The sequence below is a fragment of the Sinocyclocheilus anshuiensis genome, unplaced genomic scaffold, assembly GCF_001515605.1.
Source record: "Sinocyclocheilus anshuiensis isolate Anshui unplaced genomic scaffold, SAMN03320099.WGS_v1.1 scaffold552, whole genome shotgun sequence".
NCBI lineage: Eukaryota > Metazoa > Chordata > Actinopteri > Cypriniformes > Cyprinidae > Sinocyclocheilus > Sinocyclocheilus anshuiensis.
Window position 1 is genome coordinate 2,536,145 of NW_015554362.1, and position 10,291 is coordinate 2,546,435.

Below are 10,291 nucleotides of genomic sequence, written 5' to 3' on the forward strand. Positions count from 1 at the left end.
TTTCCGCTGCGACCCACCTGTCCAGGAAAGAAACAGTCATTTAAAAAAAGCAATCAACACCAAAAAATGATGTTTCCAATAAATGTGGGGTTTGTCTCATAGTCTGCAGACATAACAGAGTGTTTAATAAACTCTCCTTTATCTGACCTAGGTTTCCTGCTTACTTCAATATATAACTATTAACTCGGGATGGGCGTTTTAGATCAAGTACCTTGAGTATTTGACAGATAAATTAACTTTATACTGGAGTTGATAAAAGCACTGTTTTAATAGTGTATCAAAATGAACAGTTTTAAAAATGCTTTTTAAAAAAGCATCGTCAGACACTTTGTGTCCTTCTACTTCTATAAAACAAGTGTTATGATTAACTAAAACTACTAAAGTTGTTTTTGTTAATTGAAACAGAGCTGAAATAAAGTAAAATAAAAATATTAGATTAAAAACTTACATTATTATTACTAAAATGAAAACAACAAAAAAATTATACAAATTTACTGTAGTTGACTAACACTAAAAAGAAGTTTGTTACTTTATAATAAAAATAACATATAATATAAAAAACAAACTTGTTTTATTTTAGCTAATCGCCAAGCATCATTTCTCATTTTCACTTAGTTTAAAACTGAAATAAAAAATAAAAACTCTACATATTTAAAACAAAAACAAACAACAAAATCACTAAAACTATCACCAAAGTTAAAACAAAAAAAGAATTTATATATAAAAAAAACTAATTCAAAATATTAATAAAAACTATAATAATCTTTCAATATTAAAATAACCCTGAAAACACTAATAAAAAAGACAAAAGCACACAAAATTACTAAAACTCTAATGAACTAAAATGGATGAAATCTGAATACATAAAATAAATGGTAATTCAAAATATTAATAAATACCATATAAATAATACTAAAACAGCACTAGCAAGTAGAAGTCCTGTGTTTTGGGCACTTTTTGGACCCTTTTTGGTTTCGTTAGCATTCAGTGAAAGTCTTGTCACGCATCGTTCACTGTTTTGTCACAATGCATCCGAAATCTCACATTCATAAGCATTCTTTCATAATAACTTGAAATGAATCTGGCTCTCCATAGGCCCTTAAACGCATGTAGGAGCGTCAGGATGCACGCTCACCCTCTCGTTGCGATCAGCACAGAAGAGACGCGTGTGGTGGCGTTTCTGCACCACTATGTACGTGATGCCGGGCTGGTAGTCCTTCTCCAGACTGATACAGGCCTCTCGAATGGCCAGCAGCTCATAATACAACACCTGCAAGCAGAAACAGGTTCACGGCTTATTTTTAAATTGAACGGAAATGATGCTGTTAGTGATAAAACAATATATACCTGTCTAAACTGGCCCTCAGACACGCCGTCCCTGTAGAAGATGATTCTGGTGGGTTTGTAGCGAGTGGACTTGTAGAACTGAATGAGTAACTCTCGCACCATAGAGGCCAAGTCCTGAATCACTTCCTGTCTGGGTCTCTGGACGCGCACCGTGGCGCAGTACCTGCTGGGATGAGCGTCCATACTGCCCACCACCTATACACACACAGGAAGTTATTATAATATATACATAGTATATTCATTATATCATCCAGCGCTAAGCTATACTGACCGCTGCAATGGAGGGTTTCTTCCCGTCTCCTGCAGGTGGATGCGTCACATCCGCCCCCAGAAAGATCACTGGCTGCTGAAACACTGACGGCCTGAGAAACAGCACACACAAACACACAAAATTAGCTTTGTTTGTAGTATAGTGAATAAATCAGGCTTCATGATTTGATGAAAAGCAAATAATTAATTAAATTGAATGTCAAATTAAGCCAGTATTCCGCCAAAATAAAATCTAAAGGCTTTGAAATGTTAGAAGCTTAAGGGTTTGAACATTTGGATGTTAAGAACTTTAAGACATAAATATTAGTATTTAACTTGTAGTCTAAAATAAAACTATTATATTATCAAATATTCATTTTTATTTTAACAGGTAATAGTTTAAATTTCTTTATTTTTACAGAGTTAAAGCTACAACAATAATAATAACCAGTATTCCACTAAAATAAAAGCTAGATGATTTGAAATGTTAAAAGCTCTCGAGTTTTAACATTTGAAAGTTAAGAATTTAAGACATAAATATTAGTATTTTAACTTAGTCTAAAGTAACAGTAATAGCCAATATTTCTGTCTTCATTTTTTATAAGACTACTATTTAATAACAACAACAATAAATAATAATAATAATTATATGTTGTTTTGCAATATTTGACCCAAAAAAATAATCATCTTTTTTTTTTACCAAGTCATGCATCCCTATATAGAAATAATATTAAAATAAAAACAATCAAAAACACTTGCTATAAAGATTAAATATTTATCTGTTCACTTGCATGTCATTTGATCAACAACCATCATCAGAGAATCGTGAATATGTCGTTAAATTATTTAAATATTTACTTGAAGTCCCCCTGAGTTTTAATGTCTGAGGGGCTCAGCTGACAAAAAGTTTGGGAATCCATGCAATAAATAATAATGACCATTGTTATCAGCAGCTGTTTAAAAACAGCAAATAAGCAGAGCTGTTTATGTTCTGTCAATCAAACTAAGGCGGGGAAAGCAGTTACAAACCGTTGATGCGGCACCAGGATGTTGTTGATGCCGCCGAGTTTGACGTTGATTTTGAGGCAGAGGTTGGAGAGCGTCTGAGGGGAGGTCTTCACCACGTTCTTCACCTGAACACACTGAGTGGCCATTCCTAGAAGAGTGTCTCCCACACGCTTCACCTCCGCTGCACAGATCAAACGTGTGTTCATTAGTCTGACGGCGTTTGGCAGGAGGGCGGCTCTGCTCTGTGTGTGACCTTCTTACCGTAGACGGGTGTTTTTCCGGGCAGGATGACGATGATGAGCTGCAGTCCAGAGTAGGTGTTCTTCAGGTGTCTGAACATGGGCTCCACGCTGTCGGCTCCCTGTGCGTACTTACAGAAACACGGCTGACCCTGGATCGGCATCCCAGCATCCTTTGAGATCTTGCGCAGCTGGTCGGTAAAACCCCTGTAGGGAGAAACACAATTCAGAAACTTATAAGCATGGAAAGTACTGCACGGGTGATTAGGGCTGCACGATTAGACAAAATAAAATGGAAGCTGCAATATTGCTTATTGCGATTATCAATTTACATTTTTATTTTTCTTAAATACTCAACTTATTTATTGTACAGCGAAATATTACAGTAGTAACATTTCTCATTTGTTTTTTTAGTAAGTTTTAATATATATTTAGTATTTTACTTTTGTATAACGTGTAATAAATTTTCATATTTTATTATTATTATATAATATCATAATATTATTATATTATTATTAATATTTTTCCTGAATTCGTGATTTATTTTACTGTGAAATATTACAATAGTAACATTTCCTATTTTTATTTAGTAATTTCTATTATATATTTCCTATATTTTAAAATAATTGTATTTTTTATTATTATTATATTTTTCTTTACTCAAATTTTTATTTTACAGTGAAGTATTACAATAGTAACATTTCTTATTTTTGTTAAAATTTTGACATTTTTATTATTTATTATCATTCCTATTATTACTGTTATTATTATATTTTTTGCTTACGAAAGTATTTTTTTATTTAGTATATTATATTAATAAATAGTATACTATTTTTATTATTTTACTACTATTATTAGTATTAATGATAATAATAATATTTCATAGCCATGCTAATGTTTATGATATTTTTACAAAATTTTGGCCAAATTATGCACCCCTACAAACAAGCACAGCAAACCTGGATTTTTTGTTATTTTAAAATGCGGTATAAGAAATTGCAATTAGATTTTTTTCCCCCAAATTGTGATGCCCTGATACTTTTAAGCAGGATGTAAACCAGTACTGAAAGTCAGTATGGTGTGGAGTCTTACTTGAGAATCTCTTCTCTGCACTGTCTCTGCGTGGCGAAGCAGGCGATGGCCCACATCTTGATCTCCACGCCAGTGTGGAACTGTTTCCCTCTCATGTCCCAAACTCCATGGCTGGGTGTGGCCACAGTGCGGTTCTGTAATGACAGCTCAGGGTTGATCTGCTGCATGGGACGTGTGAGAGCACAAACACAGCTGACACTCAACATGAGCGGAACTCATGAAGCTCCTCAGTGACTAAACTCAAAGAACTGTACAAGTACATTCCACAAAACAAGAACAGAGGCACTTATAACATTAAAATCATAATCCTAAACTAGCATAGTTACTAGATTTCTATATTTATTTAAAATCAAATAATCTGTGCTCACAATTACGTAAGCATCAAATATTGTATATATTACTGTATATACACAACACATTTATACTCATTTTATATCATTATACATTAACACTTAAATAACACTTAAAAACAATATTTATAAGAATCGCTCAAAGTCATAAACTCCACCCAAAGATTTGTAGACTGTTTTAGAAATCTGTGCCTACTGAATTTAGTGCACAAGTTACTAAAATATTATAAAATTGTAAATTCTAATACATTACATTCGTAGCTCAGGAAAGGGTCACTAAAACTGTAAAAACTGCAAAATAAAATTATAATAAATTATTATAAATACATAACAGGGTTATTATAGTTAAACCAAAATCATTTAAAAAAAAAAACACTTTTGTTACTTGAAATAAACTTCAACTGAAAAAAAAAATGTTAATTAACAAAAATTATATAAGCATAAACAAAAACACAGATTACTAAAACTAACTAAAATTAAAACAAAAAGAAAACAAAAATAATCAAAATGTTACGAAAAACTATAATAATATATAACTATAGATAACTATATTATATAGTATTACAATATAAATCATATATTTATAACTATATAATAACTAAAATAACACTGATGTCTATAATATATAAATGAATTATAGTTAACATATTAAAAATGCTGAGTAAAACAGCGATATATTAAAAGAAATGATGTTATATTGATTGTAGGGGTCGACCGATATTTGTTTTTCAGGGCCTATACCGATACCGATTATTACAGATCAAGTAGACCGATAACCTATATTTTGAACCGATATATGTCTGGTGTAAAAATTAAAATGAATGTCAAAATTAAGAACAAGGGCTCTGACAAAAACTGCCTTCCCTGGTGTTGGTTGAGTGTAGTACTCCCACAGTAAACTCTTTATTTTAAAGAGTTACTCTTTATTTTTTGGCAAACAAAGGGTTTACCATTAAAATTAAAACATGGAAGAAATAGCGTATTGTGTGATTATTCTTTTTAAAAAAAGTTGTAATAATTGTTGTAGTAGTCGGGTTAGTACTCGGCCAAACCCCTTTCCACAGCCATACCTGTCACACACCCAGTTCAAGAGCAGTGTTTTTCTTCTTGTAATCAGGAGCGCTTGTCCTCCTAATTAAAAAAATTAAGGAGCACCTCCTGATCAATAATCAAAAATTCGGACAAAAAATTTGCCTTCCTAATATGAGGTGAAGTGATTTACAAGGGCATTTTCTTTTTACCTTTGTAATGGCATCATTTTCATCTATGTCAAATTAAAAAAATTATGTTTATAAGCTTTTTAAAATGTCTATTTAAAACAATATAATAAGTAGAATAAGACAAATAAGTTACCGATCATATTAAATTAGTATTAATGAAAAATTTATTTGTACTACAGAGGGTGCACAGAAGAACACAAAAGTGGCTTGTAGGTACATTTTCAGACGTTTAATGAGGCTCAGAGGTGGCATGAGTGCAATTAAATTCATAAATTCATGTGGAGATTAATGTTTTGAATATAAAATTTTTAATACAGAAATATTAAATGATTTAACTGAAATTATACATAAAAATTAAACTCAAACCGCCAGCAGATGGCGGCAAGTCACTGATTTTTATCACTGAATCATTCGTTCAATTGATTCGTTTGATTAATGAAGCAAGTGACTGTCTTTTTGAATGGGTAATCATGAATCACTGACTCACTAGATTCGTTCAAAAATGCACTTTCATTCATGAATGAAACACCGCTGTGTTTGGTTTTAGAGATGTGAAGCAGCTGAGCTATTACTTTATTTGGAACTATTTTCGTTGATGAAATAGAGCAAAATCAGGCAGTACTTGTTTATTGAACTGTTGTATTAAATCAATATCACATTTGCAAACTCCTCTAATAATTATAAGCTGTCACTCTCCTTATCGCGATCTGTTGGCGCACAGAAAATGAGAGCGCGCGAGTGAGTTCTCAAGACTCAAAAGCATGTGCAAATGATAAGTTTCGTCATCTGTCATCACTTATATTTTGACGGGTTGCCATGAGGAACTTGTTTCTGTAGTCTATGTAAATGATATGAAGATAGTTTTACTCCAATGAAACTGTCAAATGCTCATGAAGTGACTCTCAGAGGGAGTCAGAGCAGTTCTGGAGATGTTGTTCATGTATTTATGTCCTCATGTAGTGATACGACAGAGGCTGAAATCACCGCGAACATCGCACACTTTGTATGTGTAGAAAACAAAACCGCGCGTCTGTGCCATTTACATACACAGAGACACGTAGAACATGCTGGATTCATATTTAAATAGTATTTTCACGGCTTAATATTTACAGATACTAGTCCATATTGCGACTATTTAAGTGTACTGACCTACTTTTGATTAATTCATCCAAACTTTGACAAATTCCGTGACATTCCGCGTCATACAGTAAATTCCATTTATATGACTGGATTCCGCGATTCCGTCGGGATCTTATCTATTCACGAACAGCTTGTAACACTCCAAAGAGAAAGGAAAACTTGAAATCGCATCATATGACCCCTTTAAGCAACGTCTGCTGCTGCCTTACCTTTGAGAGACAACTGATGCGTGATCACTGAAGCAGCTCCAGTTAGCAAGCGCTTTCGGAGTGAGAGTGAATTCCGCATTGATTAGTCGGACTCGTGACTCCCAGCAAATCAGATGAGCGGTGGGCGGAGATTGCTTTAGGCCACAGAGTGGTGGGTTCTGACAGGCTGCATCAGAGCCAGATAGCGGTTATTTTATCGGCGAATCGGTTTTGAAAATGACCGATAATCATACAAATGTTTAATATCGGTGCCGATAATCGGTCGACCCCTAATTGATTGCGCCTTTATCTGACAGAGTAAGTTTTATGGCTAAGCACAATCCTATAAAATGTATACCTTTAATGCAATACTTTACATAGTGCATACAGTATCTGCTATATATCTGCTAAATGCATAACTTTTAATATAGTATAAAAGTGTTACGACTGCCTTCATCCTGTAATTTAAAAAGCATGTAAATGTTACGGACTAAATCACACAAAACCATAATTCAAGCTCAGACTACACAGACAGCCTAACTCTAAGATAATAAACATCCTTTAATTTTAAAATGGTGCATACAAGTGCATAACTGGAGAAAAATCACTGCAAACTAGTTTATTTTAGGAGTTATTCCACACACGCACACTGCAGCAACGGTTAGGAGCTGTTAGTTCCTCCAGACGAGCCGTTCACTCATTCATTCAGACAGACAGACACAGAGAGATGTGGGTGATTGAAAGGAAGGGTACCATAAAGTGCTCTGTGCTCACCCTGCCCCCGTACTGCAGCATGGGCGCAGGCAACACACGCCCCGTCACGTGGGCCATCTCGTCTCGCACCTTAAACTGGAACTCCTGCACAAACGGGTCTGCTTCATAGTTAGCACTGCGCACCTGCAAACACACACACAAACACCTGCTGACACATTCTGCAAGAACAGGATTCAGTGGTAGAGCTGCCAATATGTGAAAAGGCTTTTAACATGATTCGTTTTGTTTTTTTTTTAATTGCTCTGAATATATTGTAATATGTAGCACTTTCTTTTTAATGCATTTAGTTTTTATGCATCTAAATAAAATAAAACAACATGCAACTTAATTTCAAATCTCATTAATGCATGTAGTGTAAGCAGTGCTTATGTGTCAGTTTAAATTCATAAGGCAATTTCTAAAGTAGTAAGCGGTAAAACAGATGTTTGTACCATTAATTAGGTTTATAATGAACACTTTTGTTAACAAACTATTAAAAAAATCATTTTTGTTAATTAAAAAAAAAGTTTTAATTAAATAAAATATAAACATTAAATAAAAACTGAAAAAAATTTTGGGCAACTAACTAAAATAAAATAGGTTGAAGTACTAAAACTATAACTGAAACAAAAAATTAAGCTAAACGAAAATATTTTTAAAAAATTATAATAAAAATGACAAAAGGACAAACTGACAATAAAAAATAAAAAGCCAATTAAAAATATCAATAAATACTGTAAATTAAATTACAGTTAAATTAAACACTAAAATAAAATAACAAAAATAAAGTAAGTTACAGTTGAACTAGTAAAATTACTAAACTGAAATAAAAATAAGCTAAACAGAAATATTTTTTAAAACATTATAAATGACAACAGCACAAACCTAAAACTAAAATGAAAACTGAAAATATAAAAATAAAAGCCAATTAAAAATATTGAAGAACTAAAATCACTAAACTAAATTCAATATGCACATACATTTTAAAAATATATAATAAAAATTACAAAAGCACATAAAACTAAAAATATAAAAATAATAGCTAATTAAAGCTATAATATTACACAAATAATACTAAAATAGCTCTGTCTATTAGTCCTAAAATGAGTCAATTTTAAAACCTATATTTTGAATTAATAAAACTACTCATATGTTAAAGGGGTCATATGATGCGTTTTCAATTTTTCCTTTCTCTTTGGAGTGTTACAAGCGAAAATAATGTGTTTTTTTAACCTTAAACCGCATAAACACATTTCATTACACCAAATACACAAAATACTGTTCTTTTTAGCAGCATCATATGACCCCTTTAACACTTTAACTCCTGCAGTCCTGATCACTGGTAAAACTGCCAGAATTCAGATTAAATGAAACTGAAATGAAGAAACTCTCCTGAGACGGAGTGAACACGCAGGATGTTTATCAGAAGCGTTTCATCCTGCGAACTGAAGATATCCCAGCTCAGATCCTGCTGTACTTCACAGTGTAAAAATACTCTCACCGTGGTATTTTAAGCTCAGTCTCAAAGCGAGACTTTTTCGTTTTGAGGCATTTCATTGGCCTCGTCAGTTGCATTCCTCCCACGCAGCCTCTCCACTCTTGTTTAGAGATGTCTACATCTAAATGAAAAACCAGCCACGGCAACACTGATTCAGCACCTGATTGGCTGTCATTTTAATAAGGTATAAAGAGCAGCAGAGCTTCAATCACGCGTTATTAGCTCAGAACTGACGGCTGGAAGACTGTAAATCTGCAGGGAACGGGGTAAAGAGTTCACAAAGTGCTCTTGTAGAGAGATCACAGCTAATCAGCTCACAACGTCATGGCTGACCTCCATTAACACAGACAGCAACCTGAACTCATTCAGATGGACCGCACGGACAGCAGGAACACGAGAGAAGAGGTTTAAATACATAGATGCTGTGGATATGAATTATTATGCAACCAAATTAAGTGCGTGACTATAGATATAAATGCCACTCACCAGTCTGCTGATCTCCTCCTGTCTGTCTGGTGCTGATCGCGCTGTGGCTTTGATCATGGTGGAGGTTTGATTATCTGTCAGTTTCTTGATGCACCGCTGCCCTGCTACAATATTACACACCTGCAAGAACAGCAGCAAGTAAACGGCAACAGAACTGAACTAATAATATATATATACTGTATATAGATTTTTTTTTTTAATTGTTTTATTTCAGCTAGTGCCAAGGAAACATTTCTAAAATAATAATTCATACCAAAATAACTAAAACTAAATAAAATAAAAAATAAACCAATAAAAATGATAAATAGAAATACATACAACAAAATTATTAAAACTTCTACTAAAATTAAAAACAGAAAATATAAAAACAAAATCTAATTCAATACATTAAAGGGGTCCTATTATGCTTTTTCAATTTTTTAATTTTAGTCGGTGTGTAGTGTGTATGTTTGGGCATAAAAAAGATCTAGAAAGTTACAAATCTCAAAGTCCACTCCAAAGGGAGATATTTCGTATTTTAAAAATCCCTTTTCAAGAACTACAACGAACGGCTCGTTTGGACTACAGCGTTTGTTTTCCAGTACAGTGCCGGATTCGCCAAAAAGCTTTTGTTGAAAGACGGGGCAAGGGGCGTGGCAGTACTGAAACAACGTCTAAGCTGTTCACCAATCACAACGCACTGGGACAGCTAACCAATCACAACACATTTTGTTTTTCGGAA

At 33.4% G+C, this 10,291-nt stretch overlaps 1 protein-coding gene across 1 annotated transcript in view; it reads right to left on the bottom strand.

Moving 5' to 3' along the window:
- Positions 1-10,291, bottom strand: part of LOC107671455 (protein argonaute-3) — a 28,680-nt gene that overhangs the window by 5,581 nt on the left and 12,808 nt on the right. Inside the window, exons 8-16 of the mRNA XM_016464377.1 lie at positions 9,571-9,690; positions 7,587-7,730; positions 3,936-4,069; positions 2,866-3,050; positions 2,626-2,785; positions 1,619-1,709; positions 1,348-1,542; positions 1,136-1,270; positions 4-17 (exon numbers count right to left, since the gene is read on the bottom strand). Of these exons, the coding sequence (XP_016319863.1) occupies positions 4-17; positions 1,136-1,270; positions 1,348-1,542; positions 1,619-1,709; positions 2,626-2,785; positions 2,866-3,050; positions 3,936-4,069; positions 7,587-7,730; positions 9,571-9,690 (1,178 nt within the window). The remainder of the gene's footprint in view (positions 1-3; positions 18-1,135; positions 1,271-1,347; positions 1,543-1,618; positions 1,710-2,625; positions 2,786-2,865; positions 3,051-3,935; positions 4,070-7,586; positions 7,731-9,570; positions 9,691-10,291) is intronic.